We start from the raw sequence: 25,386 nt of genomic DNA, 5'->3' as shown, positions 1-25,386 counted from the left end.
ACAAAAGGGTTTGCTTGTCGAAATATTGGCCCATTTTTCTTTTTCAAAAAACTTTCCCAATTGGATGATCATACCCATCTAATTTGTATGGAATACTGTCTGGAACACATCTAAATTTGATGGTTGGAGTCATCATTTGAGGAATCTCACATGGGGATGTGCTTGGGCCACCCAGATTTCTTATGGGATGATACCAGGTGTAGGACCATTTGATCCGTCTTGTAATCATTGAATGGTATGTGTTATGCTCAGGCCTTTGGAAATGAAATACAAACTAATTTTGGTTTAGATATTTTTATTATTTCATCTTTTTTGTGATTTTATTTATTTTGTTGAAAAGTAGAAAATCCTCTCCCCCATTTTCTAGGTGTAATATATTTATGAATAGTTTCTCCTGGTGTCCTTGATGGTGATAAAATCATGTACACATAATTTTGCTGCCCTTTTAAATCAAATGTATTTTCATATTCTGCAAAAACCCTTCATGTATTTATCCTTGTGGAAATCTATTTATTTTATTTTGGATTATTTACAGGGGGGGAGATTTAATTAGCAAAGTAGGAGAAGTTGTATTAATGTTATTATTATTATTATTTTACAATTACAATAAGTTTTGTTCTATACCCAAGTAAACTCTATACCTGAGAATTGTATTCCTAGACAATGGACCCCCCAATCGCCCAACCCCGCTGTCCCAACTTCATAAAAGGAAAAATGGCAGGTCCACACTTGTAAATTGCTTCAAAGAGCTACACCACTCTGTTGGATTAGTAAGATGTAGCTCATAGGGGGTTGAATTGGAAAATGCTCAGATATTGATCTTCATTTGGAGGATTGTGTGACTAACACACAAGAGTTTAGAGTGGTTAGGCAAATGTCTACATCCACTACTTGGACCGTTCCAGGTTTTTACTCTGCATAGCTTTTACCTGTGCTATCCAAGCCGTTACAGTCTTTCCAAGGATAATAACTAAGCCAATTATTTCCAAGGATCACAAGCAAGCATAGTTTTTTTTTCCTGGCTCACAACCAAACCTGGGTGTTTCCAAGGATCACACCTAACCCAACAGTTTTGCAGGTTCACTTACCAACCCAATAGTTTTACCAAATCTTGATGTTCCCAGGCGCATACATAACCTTTCAACTCACGCAAGAGTTCTTTTGAGTTTTTTCATACTCAAGTTCTTGAGTTTTGCAACCCAATAAATACAAGCCTCTTGATAGTCAGATATACAAGATAATGCTTACTCAATGCCTCTTTGTAGGCGGATATACAAATAAGTCCTCAAACCTGTTAAGTTCTAATTAGGTAGATATACAAATGAAGCACACATTACTTGATTCTCACCTATGAAGCCCAAGTAGATGTTCTTTTCTCTACAAGGTATTAAGTCCTCTTGGACTCCTAAGAGTCTGTGACAAAATCAGAGCACTAATCAACTCGCACTAATGGAGAGAAAAAAGAAGAAGGAGAAGCAAGAGAGAGATCGAGAGAATTGGAGTAATCTGCCCACATATGTGCAGCATAATGCAAAACGTGGGCCTTAATCTTTATTTATAATAATTCCAGCATCTAATACAACCGACTGAACATAAAAAATTGACAGTACCTAAAATACCCCCACACTAACTTATGCTTACAAGTATAAACCGAGACCAATACACTTAACACTCCTCCTCAAGTTGGAGCATAGATATATCACACATGCCCAGCTTGGAACACCCTTGTAGAAAAAGAGCCCGAAACAAGGCTTTGGTAATCAAATGCCCAAGTTGATGAGAATTGACAAACAAAGTGGAGATTAGCTTTTTCATTACTGTGTCCCGAACAAAGTGACAATCTATTTCAATATGCTTCGTCCTCCCATGGAAAACAAGATTATTAGCAATGTAAATGGCCGCTTGGTTACCACAACACATCTCCATCGGCTTATTAGTAGAATAACCAAGCTCTTGAAAAGGATCGAAGCCACATCAGCTCAGCAGCAGTGTGAGCCATAGCTCTATACTCTGCTTCAGCTGGAACAAACAATAGTAGTCTGTTTCTTACTTCTCTGTGTAACAAAATTTCTTCTAATGAAAGTACGATACCCCGTAGTTGACCGTATCAGCTCCAACCCAGTTAGCATTTGAATAACCAACAATATTAGTATGACCGTGACGATGGTAAATAAGTCCCTTTCCTGGAGCGCCTTTGAGGTACTTTAGTATACAAGAGGTTACTCCCACTGAACATGCTTAGGTGTATATGTAAACTAACTAATCACATCAACAACATATGATATATTATGTCGGGTTATATAGTAAGATATATAAGCTTGCCAACAAGTCTTCGATACTGATGCTTATCTTCAAAATCTTGATAATCAGATGCCCAAAGCTTAACATAAGGATCCATAGGAGTATGTACAGGCTTACAGCCTAACATCCCTGTTTCATTGAGAAGATCAAGAACATATTTTTGTTGAGACAAACTGAGACTTATCAAGTCAATGCTCGTGGGGACTGTTTGAGCCCATAAATGGATTTATATAGCCTACAGACTTTCTTAGTGTCCTCCCTCTGAGCAATATACCCAGGAGGTTGCTCCATATAAGCTTCCTCCTGTAAGTCCCCGTACAAAAGGCATTCTTGATGTCTAATTGGTAAAGGGGCCAATCTAGATTAACAACCAAAGAACCAAGGATTCACACAAAATTAACCAAGCAACAGACGAGAAAGTCTCAAAGTAGTTAACCCCATAAGTTTGTGTGTAGCCCTTAGCAACCAGTCGAGCTTTCAACTGCTCTACTGAACCATCAAAGTAATACTTAAGGTACACATGCAACGACACTTTACAAGGTCCTTACCAGGAGGTAGAGTAACCAGAGTCCAATTCTTGAAAGAAAGCAAGGCATCCATTTTCACATCCGTTGCAGTTTTCCACCTAGGGTGAGTCAATGGAGTTTTATAATGGGGAGGAACAGAGTGAGAAGTGATAAGCATAGCAAACTGATGAAGAGAAGTGGGGAGATGAGATATAAACACATAATTATCTATTGGATAAGCAACCAAGGTAGGCTGAGTATAAGAACGAGTACCTTTCCGAAGAGCAATAGGAAGATCAATGTTAGAGGGATGATCGACGCAGATGGTGGTTGTTTCGGACGGTGCTTGTAAACTTGTAAAGGCACCCTTGGGGTGTCAGTAGGAGGTGCCTAAGGTTTTGGATTTGAAGCCTCAAGGGGAATGGACTGAAGAAGAGGAGGTGGAGTAGAAGTAACAGGGCCCAAATCAGGAATCAAGCCACCAAAACAGGGTTTGTTCTCAAAAAAGGTGATATTAGCACTAACAAATTGTTGACGAGAAATAGGGTTAAAACACCGATAGCCCTTCTGAGTACGAGAGTACCCCCAAAAAATACACTTGGTAGACCTTGGAGACAACTTATCGAGACCAAGATGAAGATTATGGACAAAACATTGACAACCGCAAATACGAGGAGGTAAACTAAACAAGGAACTGTTAGGGAAAACCACAGAAAAGGGAGTATGATTATGGAAGACAGAAGATGGGATCCGATTAATCAAAAAACAAGCAGTCAACATTGCATGACCCAATAAAATTTAGGAACATTCATATGGAACATTAAAGACTTAGCAATATCTAGTAAATGACGGTTCTTACGTCCACAACCCCATTTTGTTGAGGTGTATAATAACAAATGCTCTAGTGAAGGATGACATTGCCAGAATAGAACATTGAAATCTCACGTTGAGTAATCTCAAACGCATTGTTGGTACGCAAAAATTTCAGACAAATACCAAACTGAACCTTTTATTTTATTATAAAATTGTTTGAAAGCAGAAACAAATTCAGAATGATCTCTCAAAAGATACAACCATGACATGCTAGAGTGATCATTTGTAAAGGCCACAAAATAATAAAAACCGGACTGATGCTTGACCCTACATGCGTCCCAAGTATCTGAATGAACTAAATAAAAAAATGACTGACTCCTAGACTCACTATGGGAAGAGAAAATAGTATGGTGATACTTGCCAAACTCACAAGCTTCACATTCAAGACGGGAAATAGACTTGCAACTAGGTACCAAATGTTATAGCTTGGAGAGAGAAGGTTGACTCAGTCGGTAATGCCAATGCAAAAGGGTAACAGCAGTAGAGGTAGCAGATGCTGCGGTAGATGACGAGGCAACATCAAAATAGTATAAGCCATCCCTTTCATGTCTGTCACCAGCCGTCATCTTTGTCTTGAGATCCTGAAAATACAATGAGAAGGATGAAATGTAATGGAGCAATTAAGTTGTTTCATCAATTGACATATATAAGAGATTAAGAGGCAATTTGGGAACATGAAGAATTGAAGATAATGAAAGTGTAGATGAAAGAAGAACAATGCCATGACTAGTAACACTAGTAAAGGATCAATTGGCAAGAATAACTTGTGATAGAAAATCAGATTGCTGAATGAAGAGAACAAGTTAGGCTCACCAGTCATATGTGAGGACGTGCCTGAGTCAATGATCTAGGGAATAGAAGATGAGGAGGTGAAACATGTAGGTGTACCTGAAAGTGCTAACGTAGCAGTGGATGTAGTAGAAGATGTCTCAAGTTGTTGAGCACGGTTCAAAAATTGATTGATCACATCAGTATGGGATGATACCAGGTGTAGGACCATGATTAGTGTCAGTAGGGGGCACCGCTTCAGCATTCCCATAAAAAACAGTAGTATTTGCAAACTGTTGTTATACCCATTGAGTTTCTTCATCCAACATTTATCAATAGTGTGATTGGGACGGCCACAATTAGTACACCAACGAACAACAAGATCAGTAGGTGGATTACCATGCCACGCCCATGACCTCTACCAGAGACACTACCACAACCACGACCACCATTGTTAACAACAAAGGCCGAATTATCCTTGGAGGGAGTGGAATCAGGTTTGACCAAAGAAGGAGACAACTTGTTGAATTCTGCAATAAGCCTCATTGATAGGGGGGATCTTCTCACTAGCCAATATTTGACTCTTGACAGGTTGAAGATTGGAGTTCAATCTAGATAGAAACTTAGCCACAACAAACTCAACAAGTTTAGATTTGAGAACATTGATGTCAGTGGAGAGTGGCGGATAGGCATTGAGTTCCTCCCACATGCCTTTAAGGGTACTGTAGTAGTTGCCAACGGATTTTTCATTTTGCTTGAAGGAGAAAAACTTATTTTACAGATCATATATCCTTGACATATTTTTTGTCTTGAGAAAAACACTCCTTGAATTCATCCCAGACACCCTTTGTAGTCTTATGAACCATCACATTGGCAGCGATAGAGGTTTCCATGCTATTCCAAAGCCAACAACGTGTAGTTTTATTCTGAGGTTGCCAATCCTTGTAATTCTCAACAGTGGGAGCCGGTGGAGTCATAGTTAAATAGTCCATCTTACGTTTAGTTGTGCTATAGACTTCGGCAGCCTGTGCCCAGAGAAGATAATTGGAAGCGCCATTCAACTTGATAGTGGTGATCTGGACATTAATATTGTCCACTGGACGTTTGGACTTTGCCATGAGGATGTAAACAGAAGGGCAGGAGCAAATAAAGCACTAGAAGGTAATATAATAGTGAGCCGATGAAGGGGTTAATCACCAGCAATAAAGGAACCAATGGCAAACTTGAAACCCAAAAATTTAGGTATTAAATAGCAACAGATAAAGAGGCACCAGATGATCTTCAAACTACAATCAAAACAAGCTGTCGAGAGAGACGATATTGCCCTAAAGAAGTGCTGAGACTGGATATGATCAGATGAAGATACAAAGAAGGCATCAAAACTGCCAACACAGAGTACCACCAGCCTGTTGAAGAAATTTCTATTTGCAGCAAAACTAGGGCTCAGATCAGGCCCAAATTGAGGTAAAGGAAGCAGCTCTAGATGACCTTTAAAAGCCTCAAAAGATCAACCAGATCCGCAAAACAAATTGGATGTAATATCAGAAATAGGTTCCGCCAGAAAAAAAATTATATCTCGAACTGCATTGGTAATTTGAAAACTTCAATTACTTGACATCCAGAACTCAAATCAATACCATATGGATATTGAAGGACTTGTATAAGAGGGACTTCAGTGCCCCAAAAGATCAGTGTAACATGATGAATGGATTAGGAGTAATCAAGGATTCAAATTACTCCAAAAGTCTCCCAAAACAAGGTACCGCGAGCATCATTCTATAAGCATCAATCAAGAATGATTTGGGGGGGGGATCTTCATAGCAATATGAAACCCTAGTTCTTCATTATGTTGTTAAGTAGGGTTTCAGACAAAATAAACATGCAGCATTGGTTGCTGTGGACCATAAAAGGAAAACCCAAGAAGAACTCTCAAATTTGAAAGAAGATGTGAGAGGCACTGGATTGTAATCCTCTGATACCATGTGACAAAACCAGAGCACTAATCAACCAGAACTAATGAAGAGAAGAAAGATGACTCCATTTTTGGTATGATGATTAGGCATCACTTAACAAACATGTTAGTGCATATTTCCCATGGTTCGAGAACTCGGTTTTGATATTGGTTTTGCCTGGCAAAAAAATAGAGTTGGACCGAGATCTCGGTGAGTTGGTGCATTTTTTTGTTTTTGAACTCGGTTGATGGTTTCGGTGGGTTTTTAAAAGTTGGTATACATCCTATTTTGGGCCATTTAAACACAATGACACTATAAGATTTTGACAAATCAAAGTCCAAATAGGAGTTGGACTTAGTGGGAAACCAGGACAGACACTTGTGCTAGAAACCATGACATGAACTTATTTATGTCTAATATCATTTAAGTAAATATTTTTCATTTACTTAAGATATTATCCATAAAGAAGCAAATACTCCCCTATTTGAATCCAATAAAAATAGTTAAAAAATAAAGTCAACCCCCTAGTTTAAGAACAAAAACTGGATTTTCTGCGGTAGCCGGTAGGTGCAATTTTCAACTTTCTACTGCTGGGGTTTTTTTTACAAGTCTAAAAATTCGATAAATCTTAATATGGTAAAACATTGCTAAAAACCAAAAGTGCGGTAAAATATTCATTTGTTTTGATATCCAAAAAAATATTTTCATTCAAAGCGATTTTGATAGCATTCGCGCACATTAAATTAAGTTTGACCGGTATATAACTCCTTCAATATAAATCAGATTTAAGCAATCTTGGATTTGTTGGAAAGCTTTCAATGCTTTACCATATTAAGATTTATGGAATTTTTAGATTTGAGAAAAACTCTAGCATTAGAAAGTTGAAAATTACACCTACCGCCGAAAATATAATTTTAGTTCTTGAACTGGGGGGGGGGGGGGGGTTGACTTTTATCCTTTTGGAATTTGATTTTTTAACTATTTTTTATTGGATTCAAATAGGGGGTATTTGCTTATTTATGAATAACATCTTAAGTAAATGAATTTACTTAAATGATATTAGGCATAAACAAGTGTCTGTCCTACTTTCAGGCATAAATAAGTATACCAAGGTTTGCGTAAATAGGTGTCTATATACCAAGGATTCCCACCGAGATCTCGGCCGAGACATTGTAACTTTTCATTTCGCCTTCAATCTTGTCTCGGTTTTTTCAAAAACGGAGATTCTTGAACTATGATTATTTCCATATCAGCACACATTCATAAAATTGCACAAAACATAGTTTGTCGTATACATTGTAAAGCAAATGGAATGTTCATCAAGAACATGCTTTGATCATCCAAACTAGTATATGTCATTTTACACTAATTACTGAATCTCCAGGATAATATACTAGTTAGATATCACAAGCATGCTTTAGGAGCCTCCAGCTGTTTACTAATTATTTGCCTCTAATGAGTAATGACAGTATTTTTGGGGAAGTCTTTTCATCAACTAGTAAGTAGTAACATGCTTAGTTCCACACTAAGACATGTTTATTCCATTGATGTCCAAATGCTTGGTTATCAAGAAACACTAACATTTTATCATCAAAACTTAATATACAATTCTAGGGCTAACGCACTCTACGGTAGTAATGTGGTTCTGATATGTATAAATCAGTACCAACATAACTGGATCACAAAACAGAGAAAATTTCCTGAATTTAGGAGAAAATTCACCAAGCAAATGCCAGATGTCAGATAGTTGAATGACTCTGGTTGAGTGGTCCCCTTTAAGATTAGAATAAATGCTGAAAAGCTCAGCAAGATCCGAGGGTCAGATCTGCTGAATCTGACAATTCATTGTTGAAGTAGTCAAACTCAAGTTTGACTAGTCAATTGATATTTTCGTCGATCAGGTTTCAGAATTCATGTCAGTACTATCAAATATATAATCACCACAGAAATCATACTCAACTTTAGCCAAAAAATAAATCTGACTCAACAGAATTCTAAAACATAGATTCTTGAATATCCATCAGCAAGTGATGATTCCAACTTTGACTAGGATTACAGCATTCAATCTGCAAAATCAAGACTTGATTATAGGAAGGGGTTTAAAGCACTGACTGAATATGATTTGTGGAAACAGAACATAATTCTTATCTGTGTATGATGTGATACTAGATAACCAGAAAATCCTAGAGAAAGTAGGAGAGAAAAATCGCAGGTACTGCTGATTCTGTATACTGATATGCAGGAACAGACAATCTCTTGAATGAAACTAATATTGAAGAAGAAAGGAAGAGGAATCTGTAACTTGGGCTTCCTGCCGCAAGGTGTGATTGGGTTCACCAGCAATCCAGCATCTTGAATCACCACAAGACCACACTGTTCTCATAGCAGGAGGGAAAAAAAAAACAATATTGAAGCCGAAAACGTGGGCTGCAATTGCTGCCTGTCCTTTATTATAACAGCAAGTAAAAACAGTTTTACTAGGAACCCCCTAGTCATCCCCCCCTTACAAGGTGTCCCATACTCCCATCCCTTTTAAAGCTCTAAAAGAAAACAAGATAATGTGGGCCCATAACTTAGGCTGTGAAAGAAAATAATATAACAATTTAAACTGAACCGTTGGACCACTGGCTCAACCAGAACGTGAAACACTAAAAAAAATAAAAAATTGAACCCAGGCCATGTTAAGCCTGTTTAAACTAGAAATGGGCCATATTAGGCCTGGTTCTTGGACTTGCTATGCTGTTTAGTCTTTATTTCTGCATCAAGCAGTAGTTATGTTGCCAAAAACAAATCTTATGAGTTTGCTGCTTACTCAGCTAAATTTATGCATACCTGATCAACAGTTTTATTCCAGCAGTTGTTCTTCGAATGAGCATGACTCAATATTAGTTTCTACCAAGAAAAACAAAAGATGGGCCTAATTTATGGTACTTTGACATTAGTCTTGTTGCAGAAAGCTCTTGATCCGCCAGATTCTGAAGTTGTTGAAGACGCACTAAGTTTGCTTGTTCACATCAATGCATTGGAAAGATCATACTCTCATAGAGTTCGGCATGAGCCAACATTTTATGGACAGCTGCTCTCCAGTTTGTGTTTGTCTTTTGATGCATCTGTCCTCATACTCAAGTTTGGAGATATTGGACTGCTCCGAGATGGCATTCTGATTGGCATAATGATGGACACACAGCCTCTTCCCATTCATCATCCTTTCGGGCAGGAAGATTTGGTATTTTCTATTGAGTGCGTTGACGATGTTGTATTTTTTGTGTCCATGGTGGTCAAACAGTCTCTTTTTCCTGATTGTTTCTGTTTGTTAGTTTTCTGCGTATGTAGACAACTACTTTGATGGGAATAGTGACAACATGGTCCTTGGGAAAAAGGAAGTTGTCTTCATGGGGAACCTCTGTGCATATGAGTTTTGGCAACGTGTTTTCAAGGTAAACTCTCATCTTTTGCCATAAGGTAAGCATGAATCATCTCTTGGGAGGAGGGGGGGTTCTTCTGGGAAAGAGGGGTGGGGAAGCTTTTAGGTTTTTCAATGTTATTTGTATTCATATTTCAGTTTGCTCACATTTCTGGGTTGTCCTTTTCTAATTATAGCTTAGAATATTTGCTTTTGCCATTTTAAAGGATAAACATCGTCTTCTACGGCTGAAGCAACTTATAAAGTTTGATGAGCCAAAAGCCACTCAAATTCAGGTCCCTAAGCTCGAGGAGGAATGGTGCTCTTTCCACAATCTTGTGCGGTCATCTCTACAACATATCTCAGAAATATGTATGCTTTTTCTAAACATTACTGAAGAGACGTTTTATATATGAAATATGTTCTGAAACTTCTGGTTGTCTTTCCCTGCAGACGAAGATGTATTGAACTCAATGCACCGGTTCCGCCCCAAATTTCTGTCTACATCTAATGGACTACCTTCTTATTATGATCCCTATGAATTTGAACACACATGCCTCATTCAGTCTCATTCAAATGGAGACACAGATGAATTGGCTACTGGTGATGAACATACTGATTCAACTATTGAAACAAGGAACTGCATTGCTGTACCATTTGTTTCTCCCAAACAATTTCAAGCTGAAGCTGTTGCTGAAAAGCTGGTGGAAAGTATCAAAGAGGTATCGTCTGTTGTGTTATCTATTACGTCTTGTGGTAGCAATATTGTGGCCATTAATAATAATTGCCTTTTCCCGTGCGTTTGTTCAACAGATACGAGTTAACCATTCAGAAGACACTTCAGTGGATATGTTTAAACATTTGGATGATGTGGGCTCTTCTGTCATTAGTCAAGCTTCTCTATGCAAATTCTTCATCAATGGATCATGCAACAAAGGCAGCCAATGTTCCTTCTCCCATTCCCTACAAGCCAAAAGGCCTACATGCAAGTTTTTCTTATCCTTTCAGGTACATTACCTTCCTTGGTCCAATGTTGTACTGTATACCTCATGTTCTGGAGAGTAGGGGAAGTGTGTTCTTACACTTCCTGCCAATCCTCCTAAAACTCGTTTCTGATTTTTCACATTAAACATACTGGATTTGGGTTGCTCATTCCTTCACCAACTTAGGGCTGACGTCAACTACCTAAACCTGCCAAGTGTCTCTCTCTCTGTAAAGTCCTACCTGCTTTCCTATATTCTGGTGAGAATGTCTCAATCATACTGATGTATCTGATTTGGATTGCACATTTATTCATTCACCGACTGGAGGCCTAAAAGCACCCATCTAATCATGCCAAAATTTCAACCGTTCTGGCAGGCCAAGTCTTCATAAAAGAGTGGGCAGTTGAGGATTAAATTGGGACAACGCCTTAAACTGATTGCCAGCCCTTGCTTGAAAATGTATATCTGGTTCTTTGTAGTATTTGTGTGGTTTATGAATATAAACCATAGATTATTAGCTAGTGACTTGTCTTTTATCATGGTTGGTACAAATTTCATTGATGTTTGCTTCTCTTCCTAAAGGTCAAGTTCCACTTGGTTCCCTTCTCAAAAATTTAAACTGAAATTCAGTTAGGGGCTTGTTGATTTTTGCATCCCCATTACTTGTACTGATCATTCACCGAAATAAATTTACAAGAAACTCCTAGTTTCACACATTTTTAGCCCTATTTCATCCTGTTATTTGATGCTTTCAATCCTGAAACCGGCGAACTCTTTCTTCTCTTCTAGTACACTCTTTTATCCTTGACATTTTATGCTTTCTTATAACTTCTTAGGGGATATTAGGAAGAGCCATGTTGCAGTCCAAGAATGCCATCTTGTTGCAGTAATGAAATAAAAGAAGAATATCATGAATGGTAGAAGCATTCTATTCATCTATTTGCAGTTGTTCCTTATGGCTGCATGGGAATCCAGGTTGACCTAAATTGTTATAGGTGATCATATGCATTATACATAGCATACTAACAAATTTTGTGTCGATTATGTTATGCATTATGATTACAAATATATTGTTCATAGTTTTGTATGTATATTTCTGTTGGACCTGATAGAATTCTCCCTTAAGCTGATATGCAGGCTATGCAGGGCAAGTCATTCTTGTTCAGTTTAATTCTAACCTTTAATCAATGTGGATGGGCAGGGATGTCGTAATGGGAATTCATGTTTCTTTTCTCATGACCTCGGCTCTTCCATTTCATCATTTAGCAGTCCGAGTTTATGTTTGCCTGAAGATGAAATCGCTGATGCCACTTTGCTTCTGCGTCTTTTACCCACAGCTCCTGATGAATGCATTCTTATCTTGGATGATACCGATTTTCATTTCTCCTCCAATCTATCTCTCCACTGTGGTTCAAGCACGATAATTTGCACAACATGTCTGCCTTACACCTCCATATTTGATCCCTCACTGGAAAATATCAGAATACTGTGGGGCCTGAGTCATCCGTATCATACTATAATCTCAGAGGCTACTGAGAACCCCATCCCATGGGAAGAAGTGCAGTGTGTAATGTGGTTTGCTAATTTTTCTGTCAACAGTGACGACTTGGAAGGACAGAAGGGCCTTTTGCAGAGGTTTTTTGAATATCTTTCTGTTAGGATTTTGGCAGACACCTTGTATGGACTGCGGGTGGTCCTTACAATGAACAGCATGAGATTTTCACATCTACAGGTATGGAAGGTGGTGGCTAAATTTCTCTTGTTTTGAGTGCTTGCATACTATGAGTAGTTGCTTAAAGTAAATCATGTTGCTAGAAAACCTGGATATGCACAGGTTGAAAGGATGGAATTGTTGACAATAAATATTGTTGGACCATTTGCCTGATTGTAGCAAAACTACATGTTCTGGGAACAGGCCCATGCATGAGGTACATGTGCTTATAAATATTGTTGGACCATTCCTTGATGGTAGCTGGGGCAAAAACTTTTGGCAAGCAATCATATGCATTCCTTTGGAAGAAGAAACCATGGAAACATTAACAATACATCATATAGTTAGGATAACCAAACTGTTTAGCAACTTTTGGTCCCATGGTGTCCCGGAGGGAGGGGTGTTCCAAGGGTTTAAAACTCGGTCTTGACTGGGTCGAGTTTTCCGAGATCTCGAGATCTCGCCGATATCTCGGCGAGACAATGTATTTTTTTTTTTAATGTTTCGGAATTATGTTTCGGTGGGCATATGGCCATAGTTGGCTCCGAAACTTTAAGGTAAGCTTGTTTTAGGCTAAATAAACTTATTTAAAGGTTCAAACTAGAAAAAAAAAAGCACCCAATTTGGTGTTTTAGATTTACACCTTTGGTTGGCAGTAAAGGCCAAACCCTTGATGTAATATTGCCCATTCTACACATTGTTTGAATGATATGAGACATAATTGGCAAGGATTACCCAAAAAAAAAAAGAGACATAATTGGCAAGTAAAACAAGTAAATTGTGCACATAATATTGAATAATTATAAGAAATAGTTAAATACTTAAAGTTTCTACTACAAACCACAAGATACAATGAAGTGTTCATGATGCATATTACATAGACACCCAACCTAAGCACAATGAATAATACATAAGTCATAGACACCTTACAACCTAGTCTTCCACGTCTTAACTCACAAGTCCCAACAATACAATACTACGACTGAGTACTGAGGACGCCGAGATTCTCGAAATATTCGAGATTTCACTGAGATTCTTGAAATATTCGAAATCTTGGTCGAGTTTTTCGAGTTTTGACATTTTTTTTATTTTGTATAATAACTCGTCTCGAGAAGCTCGAGTTTCTCGAGCTTTCCGAGATCTCGGCGGCGGGATTTTGAACTATAGGGTGTTCTGATTCACGTGCATGTGCCACATGAAATGGAATTGGCTGCTCCATGTTTAATTGGGTACCTAAACTATCCTATAAATAGTAAAGATGTTCTTGGTCTTACAGTTTCACTAAAAGTGGTTCCATTTGTTTCTCTCAATTCATAAAGACCATTTTGGCTTAACAGCTTCAGGAAGTGTTTGATGCTTTGTCTTTGCCTAGTAAACTGCAAGCTACACATGTCTAATGTTTTGCATGTTTTTTGTTCACTTGATTAACCTTTTGCTAGTTTGATCCTATTATTGTGTCGGATGATAATTTTCAACTTCTTGACAGACTGTTGGTCAGGTTGGATGTTTGTGGCAACAGGTGACATTGATCACTAAACTAGTTATGTCAAGAATGGTTGTTAATGGTGTGTTTATTGTTGATTTAGGTGGAAAAGTTAGCAAGGGATTGCTTCTTTTTCTTGACGGAGTCATTCCCATTTGATACATCAAGCTTTGGGGAGTTCTCAGACACATTTGCATCTAAGAATCCAATTATGGTATCAAGACCTGTCTCATATGTTTTTGATCTTTACCCACCCACTGACATCCAATTTGGAGATTATGCAACCGCTCTAAGTAAGTGTCTACACAATAATTGTAAACCAGTTTGAAAGTTTGATCTTGTATGTTCATAAGATCAAAAGAGAGATTCTGGTGGAAATTTATAAATATTTGTGGATCATTCTGCCTGGGTTCGTAGTGTGATTTTTACTCTCTTTTTTTCTTAAAGTTTGGCTGAGGTTGTACAGGGTCTGATACTCTGATCAGTTTTTTTTTTTTTTGGTAGAACTCTGATCAGTGTTGATGTAAAGGGTTTTCAGAGTGCTTACTATTACATATGGATTCCATGGTGCAGTTGGTAGTTTTACACAGGCCATCAAGAAAAGAAGACTTTATAGTGTTATACTAATTAGAAATTTTTGCATGGATCAGGGTATGGCTGTATGTTACAGATCCGAATTTTGCAGATCTAATTGTTCTGTGAAACATAAATTATCATTGACAAGAGTAACGTAATGTTAGTATGATCTCAGAGGATGATGTAAACACTTCTATTTTTTAATACACCTATTTTTGATGAACTTTCTTTTTTATACGCATTTAAAAAAAAAAAAATTCAAGAGAAACGAAAAAAGGATCCATGTATTGGACGTATAGTTATTGTACTTTTTATGTACAAACGTCCATCTGATCCTTGTTCCTGCATCCATATTTGTAGCTTTTACATGTTTCATTTGAACACAATTCTTCCTCATCTCGTCTTTTAAATTCTCCTCTCCCCTCCAATTTTTGCAAAGAGGATGTTGTTTCCAGACTCGAACCCGTGACCACTTTGTCACAATGGAGCAGGACCTTTACTGTTGCACCAAGGCCATACAAAAATGAATTAGGAAAAATTATTAGATTATCTAACATTGGGTTTGGGTTTACAAAATTAACCACCCAATGTTTATGTTAACGAAACTAGTCAGATTGAGTTTGCATATTACAAAATGGACTTTGAGTTTCCCTCCACCCATGATGAATGAGATCCCATTTATTGCAAAGCAGAAGGGGGGTATCGGGAAGACTTTTGGGGAACATACTAAAACTTCAAAGGTCTTTGTGAACCAAGGATGGTCAGTGAACCGTCTTCTATGGGTGGAGGGAAACTTAGTCCGGACAAAAATTCCCAAAATAGTACCTCATGTTCAGCCCACATATTTTTTGACATTTTTGTCCATACCTCTTCCTCCCCTCGATCATCCTATAACCGCCCTCACTCCTTCCCTTCCCTGTGAGCTCGTTTAACACTTGCAACTTTCTCTCTCTTCAAACCCCATTTCCTTCTCACCACTCTCTTCTCTGATTCCCTCCCATCCTCCCTGTAATAACCATAATCTACCTCTAACTTGTCTGAATCGGAAATCTCAAACCCAGCTCGCCTCAACTCTCCGTCTCCGCCCTGATCAGTGATCTGTCCCGTTTAATGAGGAACCAGCGGTGGTTTGTTTGGGTTCTGTACAACCTGAATGCAAAATTCATCGACAGTGCCTCGTCGGCAGCACAATGGTATGAATGAGAGTCATGTACTGGTTGCCCTTTCCGATGAGCTTGTCTTCGTGGCTTCTAGGATGGCGATATTGGCCGTTATGAACTTGAGCTTGAAACAGGACCGCCACCCCTGCGTGCCAACCCCGTTTGCCCGACCACCTGAACCTCTCTCAACACCACTAAACCCCTTTGAACCCCCGCAAAAACCTATTGAATCCTTGAACATCCAGCAATTTCCCATCCCTACGACCTGCTCATCCAACCTTCAATCACCACCTAATCTTTGAAACCCGACTGTCATTCTTATCCCTGTTGGAACTCAACTCCCAACACCCTATAATCACCCCCAGCAACTCCCTTCCACCATGACCACATCCTTGCTGCGGCCCAACATCCATGTTAGAAACAGAAATTGGCTTGAATCTTCAAGGCGGGTTACAGTGTCGCTTTCCTTAAGACGAAATTCGTCCTTATTTCTTGTATGCAAATAGATTGCAGACGAATTGTCTTTCAAGATACAATGAAACCCAAACTTGTTGATTATCTTGGTTGCGTATTGCACAAACGAAGCCAAGATCGATGCCAGAAAGCCTTCTAAGAAAACAGAAAAGTCAATAGCAGAGAAATCTATTTCCTGTAGTAAAACATATTCTCTGTTCCCGATGTGGGACTATTCCCAATGCCATTATATTGAAAAACCTCCAACAATCCATACACTACCAGTCCTGCGACCCCCCTGAACATCTCGCAACACCATTCCTACGATCCGATCCATCACTACAAATCATGTTCACCACCACCACCACCTGTTCTCAGCGATTCAGCCCATCCCGCAAGTAACCTACCATCGATGACCTTCAACCCCTCTCCTTTTTACGTCCTGTAACTCAATCTTCTTTCGGCGACAATCTGCATCCTACATCACTTGAACCCAATAATAACCCCCACAACATCCCCTGCACCCGCAATCTCCCCTCAACAAACCTAACAGAAGGAAGAGGGGGAAAAAGACGAGGGGTAAAAATGTTTTAAAAAAAAGCATAGTTGGGTGAGAGAGGGAGACTGTTCTAGCTACATTTGTAATACCAATCTATCTTTTGGTTATAAGTAAACACTAGTAGTTAATTTTGTAAACCAATGTTAGCAAAAAAAATTTTGTAAACCAAAAACCAATGTTAGTTAATCTAGTAATGGAGTTGGGTTGGCTTCGCCTATCCCTACATTCATCATTGTCCTCTCAGGTTCCTGTCCGGTACAGTTGTCTGGTTCCTCTCGTAAGGGGGCGGAAATGATGACCTAACCCCTTGCTCGAAAAAACTGCCAGAGTAAGGTTAAGTCGTCATTTTCGCCCCCTATGAGGGGAACCGGACAACCATACCGGGCAGCGAACCTGAAAGAAAAAAAATTCATCCCTGCACCCATGTATTATTCTCTTTTACTCATATTCTAGAACCTTTTGAATCTTCAAAGCCCTCAATATTAGTATTTACTAATTTTTTTATTATTAATTATTCAAAGTTTTTTCCGGATGGATTTTTATCGGAGTATTTAGATTTTTTTCTAGATATCTCTAAACGAATATGGATATCCCTAAACGGATACGGATGCGGATCAAATTTAGATTTTCGGTTATCCATTTACATCCCTATTAACATGTGATAATTTCAAGGATTTTTATCCTCTCAAGTTCCCCATCTCGCAATTCATCTCAAGCACCCCCCTTAAAAAACCGACACATAGCAGACTTTAATTTGATGGTCAAATTTTAATTTTGATCATTCACCCACCCAACCCAGTAGGTGAATGATGTGGATCATTTTTTTTTATCAAACCAATGTGGTACTTATAACTGCAATCTGCTTATTTCTCATTGTTCTCAATAACGTATCATATTCTAATTTGTGTAGGACATACCAAAAGATCACTAACCACATCATGATGGGCTGTTGGTCTTCTCTTTCTAATTTTTTTGGATTTTATAGAATTACATAACATTTTATCAAATAATTTTTTTGAGGCCGAAGACAGATACCTTCTAAAAGGGATAACAATAACATCTAATTTAGGATGGACTAATCTTCATATTTGGAATGTCTCATAGGAATTACAAGATATGTTACTAGAGGCATCCATGGTTTTGGACATCATGTTATCTCTCATCTCACCATTCTGTTCATCTTTCAAGACAAATTGTCGTAAATTATCTTTTTCGACTAGAGATGTAAACAAATCGGATTTGGTTCGGATAGTGTTATATACGCATCTGCATCCGCATCCGATTAGCTTTCGAACGGATTCGGATAGTGCTAAACGGATACAAATACGGATATTTTATCCTTTTACATGTAAATATAGCTTTTCGGATAGCTATAGCTTATCCGTATCCACATCCGTTTAATTTTCAAATAAATTCAGATAGTGCTAAATGGATACGAAAATGGATTTTGACTATTCATTTACATCCTTACTTTTGACCTCTGGGGACTAAAACAATGTAATTAATATTTTTTCTTATTCATAACAAAAAAAACCAAGTAAACTTTTTCAGTCCAAAAAAAAAAAAAAGATCTTTCATTTTGTTGTCCGAAGTTCGGAACCAAGGTGACCTGGCTGTATCGGTTATGATATGACCGATACAGGTACCGATACCGATACCGATCACATTGGTTGTATCTTCACTCTTCACAATTGAAAAGATGAGTTAGAGTGGAAAATGGAAAGAGAGAGACAGAGACCAGACGACGCCAAAGCTCTACGGATGGAGCAACGGACGGTGGACAAAGATTCTATTTCTTGCCAGTCAACCAACCAACCATCAACTGTAATCATACAATAACGCGTTTGGGGTTACGAGGTGACAGAGACAGTCTCACGGAGTCAATTCACACAGTGTCACACACGCTGCGCTCAACGAGTGGATAATACTGATCGTCAATTACAACACAAATTCCCCCAAAAAAACCTCTCAACAATTCAGATACTCCCTTAAGATCTCTTCCCCGAATTGATGAAACCCTAAAATTCTGGTTATTGTTATTCTCTTTTTAACGATCGAAACAGAAAAAGAAAAAAAAAATGTTGTCTAACTTCCCACAACAGCGATGACACACAAATCCTCCCTGAATTCTCGCTATGCCTTGGAGTCCTGCACTTTCCAGTTCCACAGCTGGAGGCCTTTTCAGTCTCAAAACCTTTCCAAAACCCTTGAACCTGATCTCTACACTACCAAACCCTCCTCTACCACCACTCCTAATGGCGTTGTTCACAGCAAGAGGCCTTGCCTCTCCAACCGCGCCACCAGTTTCTCTGTTGACAGTCTAGACATGTCCAAGCTGCGTTTGTTGGAAGAAGAGAGGATGCCCAGGGCTCCTCACAAGAGAGACAGCTTCGGCTGGATCGCTAGGAAGCGGAGGCGGCGCGGGTCCCGATCCGTCTCCGGCCGGAGTAGTGACAAGAGTGGTACTCGTCGTTGCTGCTCGGTTGGGGCGTCTGCAGCTTACGCTACTTGCTCCGATTTTCCTATTGCTGCCGGCACGGATTCCAGTGGGGAGTTGTTCGTGAGTAATGGGGATGCTAGTTGGGCGTCGGATGTTAGTGAAGCTAATAAGCATTCCAGAAGGGATGGGACTGGGAAGGATATTGGGAGTGGAGAGAGGGACAATTTGGGTTCTGGGACTTGGCAAGCTGGGGTTTTTGAATCTCAAGGCAACGAATCAGGTTATGGGAGTGAACCGGGTTACAGAGGGGATGCAGAATTCGGCTACGGTGATGAACTCGACGAGGAAGAAGACGACGGCCGGCCTTTTTCATGGGGAAATCGATTTGGTGGTACTTAACTTTCTACTGTTTCCATTCCTTCATTTTGGTATTTTAATTCAATAAGTAATCGGATTTTTCTTTTTTCCTTTGTTTAAAGGATCGTTTCCTGTTCGAGCATTGTAATTCCTCCCCGACTCCTCACTTTCTGTTTTTTTAAACTTATTGGATGCATAAGAAACACGTTGATTGGAACCATTGTTTTAAAATTAGTTCAGTTGATAGTTGATACCCCGCATGTCTCAGTTAAATTCTCTTCACTCCCTATTTCCTTGGGAGTGCAGTCGAATAGGATCAAGCATGGAAGTGACCGTAGTATGAGTTTGTCTGAGTTACTTTTGTGTAAAAATCATTGACAGGAATCTAAAAGAGGAGAGTGGAATGGAATAGGATCAATTAAGGACGTAACCATATCATGAGTTTATCTAAAGATGAAATACTTCTGTATAAAAATCATTAGCAGGAATCTGAAAGAGGAGAGTCTGGTTTCCCTTGATTTATCTATTTCTTTGGGACTGGAATTGAATAGGATCAATTATGGAAGTGACCTAATCATGAGTTTGTCTGAAGATGAAAATACTTTTGTGTGAAAATATTTACAGGAATCAGAAAGAGGACTGTGTGGTTTTCATTGATTTGAAAGTTAGCCAGTGATTGCTTTGTAGAGTGGAGATGGCTTTGACTCAGTTCCAGACCATACCAGAACATGCTTAAGAAGCGAGCATCTTACATTATGATGCAGTCAACTTGAAGTAGAGACCGCAATTTATTTGTTATAAAGAAAGGGATTGAAAGACAGTTTAAATCCTTTATATACGCTGGTGTATGGTTTAATGTTCCAAGGAGAACAAGAAAAATCTAATGTGTCATTGGGGTTTTCTTTTAGTATCATAGGCTATATCACGTGAAGTAGAAATTTTATAAAATTAGTTTCTTTCATAAACTAGGTGTTCTATCAAAACTAATGAACTTATTTTACTTATGTATTTTTCATAACATAGCTATCTTTTCCTTGAGAGTTAAGAAGATAGAATATAACTGTAGAAGGATCTTGAGGGAAATTGATTACTTTGGTCTAGAAATTTGTTGTTTGTTTATTTTGTGCAACCTAGTTTGTGGAGTCTTACCAAGGATCCTGTGTTCCTTTTATTTCCTTTTGTAGTCAAAATTGATCATGAGAACTTTGGCTTTACAGATCTTTCTCTTTATGACATCCTACTATTTAAGGTCAGCACTCAGCAAGGATCTTGTCCTGCCATTAGTTTGATCTTTTTATCCATTCAGTATGCACCAAATAGTGGGGATAAGGCTCCTCCTGTGATGTTCTTGAGTTATACTGGTGAAAGGAGTATGAAATAATTTGATTGTCACTATTCTCAAATTCTTTGACATCCATGAAAATGAGGAAGCTCGTCTTCTGTACTGACATAATCTGTTCCACATAGATTTGTAAAAACTAACAAGAGCATGGATATCATAGATTCATAATGCTTATCTCCTTCCATCCTCCCCACCCCCCTCCCCCCCAAAAAAAATAAAAGATGCAGTAGGAAGTTACAGATTGTATTTGGTATGAAAAAGTCATAATGGAATCAGAAGATGATACTTTAATCCATTTTCTTTTTTCTGTGGTATTCGTTGGTGCTTCACCTCATTCAGAAAAAGTTAAATTCATTCGTTGATAAATGAATTGCTTGCCAATTGTTCATAGTGGTTTTCAATCTTTACTGTTTATATCAAATGAAATATAAGTTCATCCTTTTAAGAGTAATGTATTGTGACATTGTTGACTATGTGGACCATACTTTCAATTTGATGTTTGAGCTATCATGTTGAACCTAACTGGAGGGTAAAACTAAGTGTTAGTTTTGCAATTCCATTGGTGTTATATCTTAAGAGGGCGGGCCTTGGTGCAACGGTAAGGTTGCTCCATTGTGACCAAGTGGTCCCGGGGTCGAGTCTGGGAACAGCTTCTGCGAAAGCAGGGGTAAGGCTGCGTACGGATTTTTATCTGCTCCATTTCTGACATCCTCCATTTTGCTCCATTTCCCCCTTAGATGGTTGACACATGGCATGTTTAATTCCGATGGTCAAAAATAAAAATAATTCAAAACCCAACCAACCCAATTCTAACCATGGTTTTCAAACCCAACCCTAACGCTAACCCTAAGCATGGTTTTCAAATCCAACCCTCATCTCTCTCACTCCAACTCTAACCTACTCTCTCTCTCTCTCTCTCTGCTGCAACTCTCGGGGACAGCAACCACTGCGGCGGCCACCCAACCCTCCTCTCCTCTCTCAATCTCTTGCTGCCAGAGAAGCCATCAGAGAGGTTAAGGGTTCTTAAGAAATCTTCTCCTTGTTCTGTTCTTGGGTTTCTAGTGTCGAGCTCAGTAGTCTCATTATCTATGTTCATTGAGAGTTTCAAGGTTGAGAGCCCTAATGTTAAATACTCATACAATGAGATTCAATCTGTGTATAGCTATAAGACCACCAAGCTTGTTCACGAGAACACGAACGGTACCAACCAATGGATCGTCAAGCCTAAGACTGTTCAATACGATTTCAAGACTGATACTCGTGTTCCTAAGCTACAGTTAGCTACCGAATTCCCTCACTCTGTTTCATGCTATTCGTTAATGGAAATCAATTAAATTGTAACACAGTAAGAAAACACATGCTTTTGACGTGTAAAGACAAAGATTTCAAGGACAAATACTAGTTGTAATGACAAAGATTTCAAGGAAGAGATAGGAAGGAGAGAGAGAGAGAGAGAGAGAGAGAGAGAGAGATTGAGATTGGATAAGCACAGCTTGCAATTTCCTTTATTTAATTGAGGTTAATGGTGAGAAACTTTTCTGCTCTCACACCGTAACAGCGAAACCTCTTATGTCCTTCGTTATATTATTTCTTGGATTAATGCGGGCCAAAAAGTGTTTTTTTTTTGTTTCCTGTTATCATCAGAGCTTGTTATTTGTTAACCCAAATCTGAATCCATTCCTTTAGTGTTTTCTTTGCTGCGAAGGGGCTGCTCTGATCTGGAATACGTTAAATCTGATTTCTTCGCAATAAAGATTCGATCTATCTTGTATGTGATTTTTGATTCGCTAGAGAAGTTGGTTTGCTGGTTGATGAAAAGTAGGATTTTAAGAAAGGGGTGAAAAAGAGCAGGTGATGATAGAACAGACAGGGAGAGAGAGGAAAGTGAGTAGGTTAGAGTTGGAGGGAGGAGCGAGATGGGGATTGGGTTTGAAAACCATGGTTAGAATTGGATTGGTTGAGTTTTGAATTATCTTTATTTTTGACCGTCAGATTTAAACATGCCATGTGTCAACCATCTAAGGGGGAAATGGAGCAGATAAAAATCCGGCTGCGTACATTATGACCCTCCCCAGACCTTGCAATGGCGGGAGCCTCGTGCACTGGGTACTCCCTTTATTGGTGTTATATCTTAAAAAGTTTTTAAAAGGGGTGTGTGTCCAATATAGGGTTTAGATTCAAACCCATTTGCAGTTATGAGTTATGACTGGTCACGAGGACTCACGATATCTTGGCCACTCAAATATAGTATAACATGACTTAGGACCTTCCATATGACTACTGCATGGAACACATTTTAGTATTGTTGTTCATTGCTATTTTCATTGTTATTATGTTATATTTATCCAAATGTAAACAGATCTTAATGTCAGAGATATTGTGGGGTTATGCCTGTGGATATTAATTATTAAGCGTATAATAAACAAAAAAAAGGTTTTTCTGTTGAACTTAGATATGAAATATCATTCTTCATTCATAATTATACCATACCTAATAGGCCATGTACATACATAGTTTGTACATGCTCATAGATCTTGCATTTCCATCTATATAGGCAATTTCTTGATTTGGTTATACTGTTCTTTTGCCTTGCATTATTTGTTGCAAGCTGAGCCAGAAGGTGTTGTCAGGTTGGCAGCCAAAAAAAGAACATCTGCCAGTTCCTTTTTGTGAATCCTGAGTCAATGTTATATGCTCATTCTTAATAGACTGGATGGCAGAAACTGTTCATGTAGCTGACTTTAAGTATTGGGAAAGAGGCTCAAATAATCATGGTGTTAAGAAGTATATATTTCCTGATAAATGTATGTATATGTTGATAGACAGATGTTTAGTGCATGAGTTCTTTCATTTAGACAATTCTATTATATTCCATAAGTGGTTCCTGATATCATTAGACAACCTGATAACGTGGACTGTCATGAAGCCTCCAGAAAGCTGAGCTAAAAGTCTAAATTTCAAACTTCGATACACCAGCGTCTGGGAATCGAGTCATTCTTACCATTTGATGCCACCTCTGTATAAGGGCATGATCTCCTAAGTTGGCTAAGGTTATTAGTTGACTTCATCATCATATTGCTGGACATTTGAGCACAATGGGAATGCTGATCAGTGCAGTGTCCATGCAATTTCACCATGGGGAGATAAATTTCCATGATTTGACTATGGGACATTTGGTAGCCCAGATCTTCTCTGATTTAATTTTATTGGACTAGCAATTTTGCTCAGGTCTTGTCACTTTTTCTCCTTCAGATACTGATCGTAATATGGAGATGGTTGGGGAGAACACATTTTCAGAGCAAAAAGCTTATCACAGGTGTAGGCGTAAGAAGCAAGACTGGAGGGAGAGTGAGCTGCTAAGGTGATCAATACTGTTTCCTAACGTATATGATTAAATTGTAACTTTATATCCAGTATTTGCTGTTCATTCAGCTGAAATTATTGGATTCTGGTCAGTGACACTTCATTGGACTTATGTTTAGGTCTGTACAGTGTCTTCTTTCATTGATGTGGCATTTTGGTGGTTCCTCCCCCCCCACCCCTTTTTCTCCCATGATATATGTATAGGACATCAACTATATGTGCTATTGTACATTTTGGATAAGGAAAGAAATAGAATAACTGAAGAAATCAAAGAGCTATCCCTAATGGGCCTTTTCCCTTTTGTGCATGGAGATGATGGGCATATGTAGATCAACCATATTTTCCATTGCAAGGCCTGATGAGTTGGTGTATAGGTCAGTAAGAAAGCATGGGTTGGCTCTGCCTGAAGGAACCTGATTAACTGAGTGTGGCCCTGCCATTAGGGAATTTGCATGCTGGTACTCAGGTTGGTTTGGATGTTTAACAGGGATGAATGGGGTCAGATATGCATGCTTCTCTTGTATGATTGGCCCCAGCTTCCTTGTTTAATTTATTTATTTACACTGGGTTACCGCTCCTATTAATCTCACTGATAAACCCCCAGAAAGTGACGATGTATGAACTGGCTTCAATCTGTTCTAATGTTTTTGTTTGGATACATGGGAGTTGCTATCATGATTTGATGAAACACTTGCAGCTTGGGGGTTGATCAATGGTTGGAACTTGAATTATTTTGGATCAAGTTTGTTGCATCGATAATTGGTTGGTGGGAGGGAGGTCAGAGTGAAGAATCAGGAATGGTTGCATATGTTAAGAGCTTAATTCCAAGGATTGATGGATGAGAGATTCATGCGCTTTGATAACATTCTCTTGCCGGAAACAACTGTGGCGAAGAGAACTGAGCAATGAAGATGGCAGCTTCAGATGAAGTTGATTATTACCCTCTTTCTCCTCATTTCTATTAACAGCAAGTAATATCCTTCAACTCATGCATCGTTTAGGAGCTTGGGTTCTCGGCTTCCTGCTTCTTTGGGCCAATTGAGCGGCTGAAGATTTAGAGAGAGAGAGAGAGTGAGATTCGGAGGTCACCTGTATATACTCTAGGCAAGTAGGTTTTGTGTTGAAGTCTTTTCTCCAGTTTTGATCTTTTGATGTA

General features: G+C 38.7%; 2 protein-coding genes across 3 annotated transcripts in view; both read left to right on the top strand.

The window, feature by feature from the left end:
• Positions 1-14,308, top strand: part of LOC122659602 (DExH-box ATP-dependent RNA helicase DExH8) — a 36,466-nt gene extending 22,158 nt beyond the window's left edge. Inside the window, exons 8-14 of the mRNA XM_043854701.1 lie at positions 9,343-9,626; positions 9,718-9,837; positions 10,031-10,175; positions 10,257-10,525; positions 10,617-10,811; positions 11,988-12,518; positions 14,084-14,308. Of these exons, the coding sequence (XP_043710636.1) occupies positions 9,343-9,626; positions 9,718-9,837; positions 10,031-10,175; positions 10,257-10,525; positions 10,617-10,811; positions 11,988-12,518; positions 14,084-14,308 (1,769 nt within the window). The remainder of the gene's footprint in view (positions 1-9,342; positions 9,627-9,717; positions 9,838-10,030; positions 10,176-10,256; positions 10,526-10,616; positions 10,812-11,987; positions 12,519-14,083) is intronic.
• LOC122657858 lies at positions 6,275-24,382 on the top strand. 2 transcript variants are annotated; one of them, XM_043852652.1, is made up of 3 exons: positions 6,275-6,304; positions 18,778-19,559; positions 24,120-24,382. In XM_043852652.1, the coding sequence occupies exons 2-3, from the start codon at positions 18,833-18,835 to the stop codon at positions 24,230-24,232; spliced, it is 840 nt and encodes a 279-aa protein (XP_043708587.1). In that variant the 5' UTR covers positions 6,275-6,304; positions 18,778-18,832; the 3' UTR covers positions 24,233-24,382. The 2 variants fall into 2 exon arrangements, with proteins under 2 accessions (XP_043708587.1, XP_043708590.1); XM_043852655.1 differs by having other exon boundaries at positions 18,778-19,596; positions 24,120-24,245.
• Positions 24,383-25,386: the final 1,004 nt, after the last annotated feature.

Source organism: Telopea speciosissima, chromosome 4 (assembly GCF_018873765.1).
Source record: "Telopea speciosissima isolate NSW1024214 ecotype Mountain lineage chromosome 4, Tspe_v1, whole genome shotgun sequence".
NCBI lineage: Eukaryota > Viridiplantae > Streptophyta > Magnoliopsida > Proteales > Proteaceae > Telopea > Telopea speciosissima.
The sequence above is the reverse complement of the archived record's forward strand: the minus strand, read 5'-3'. Positions and strand labels throughout refer to the sequence as shown.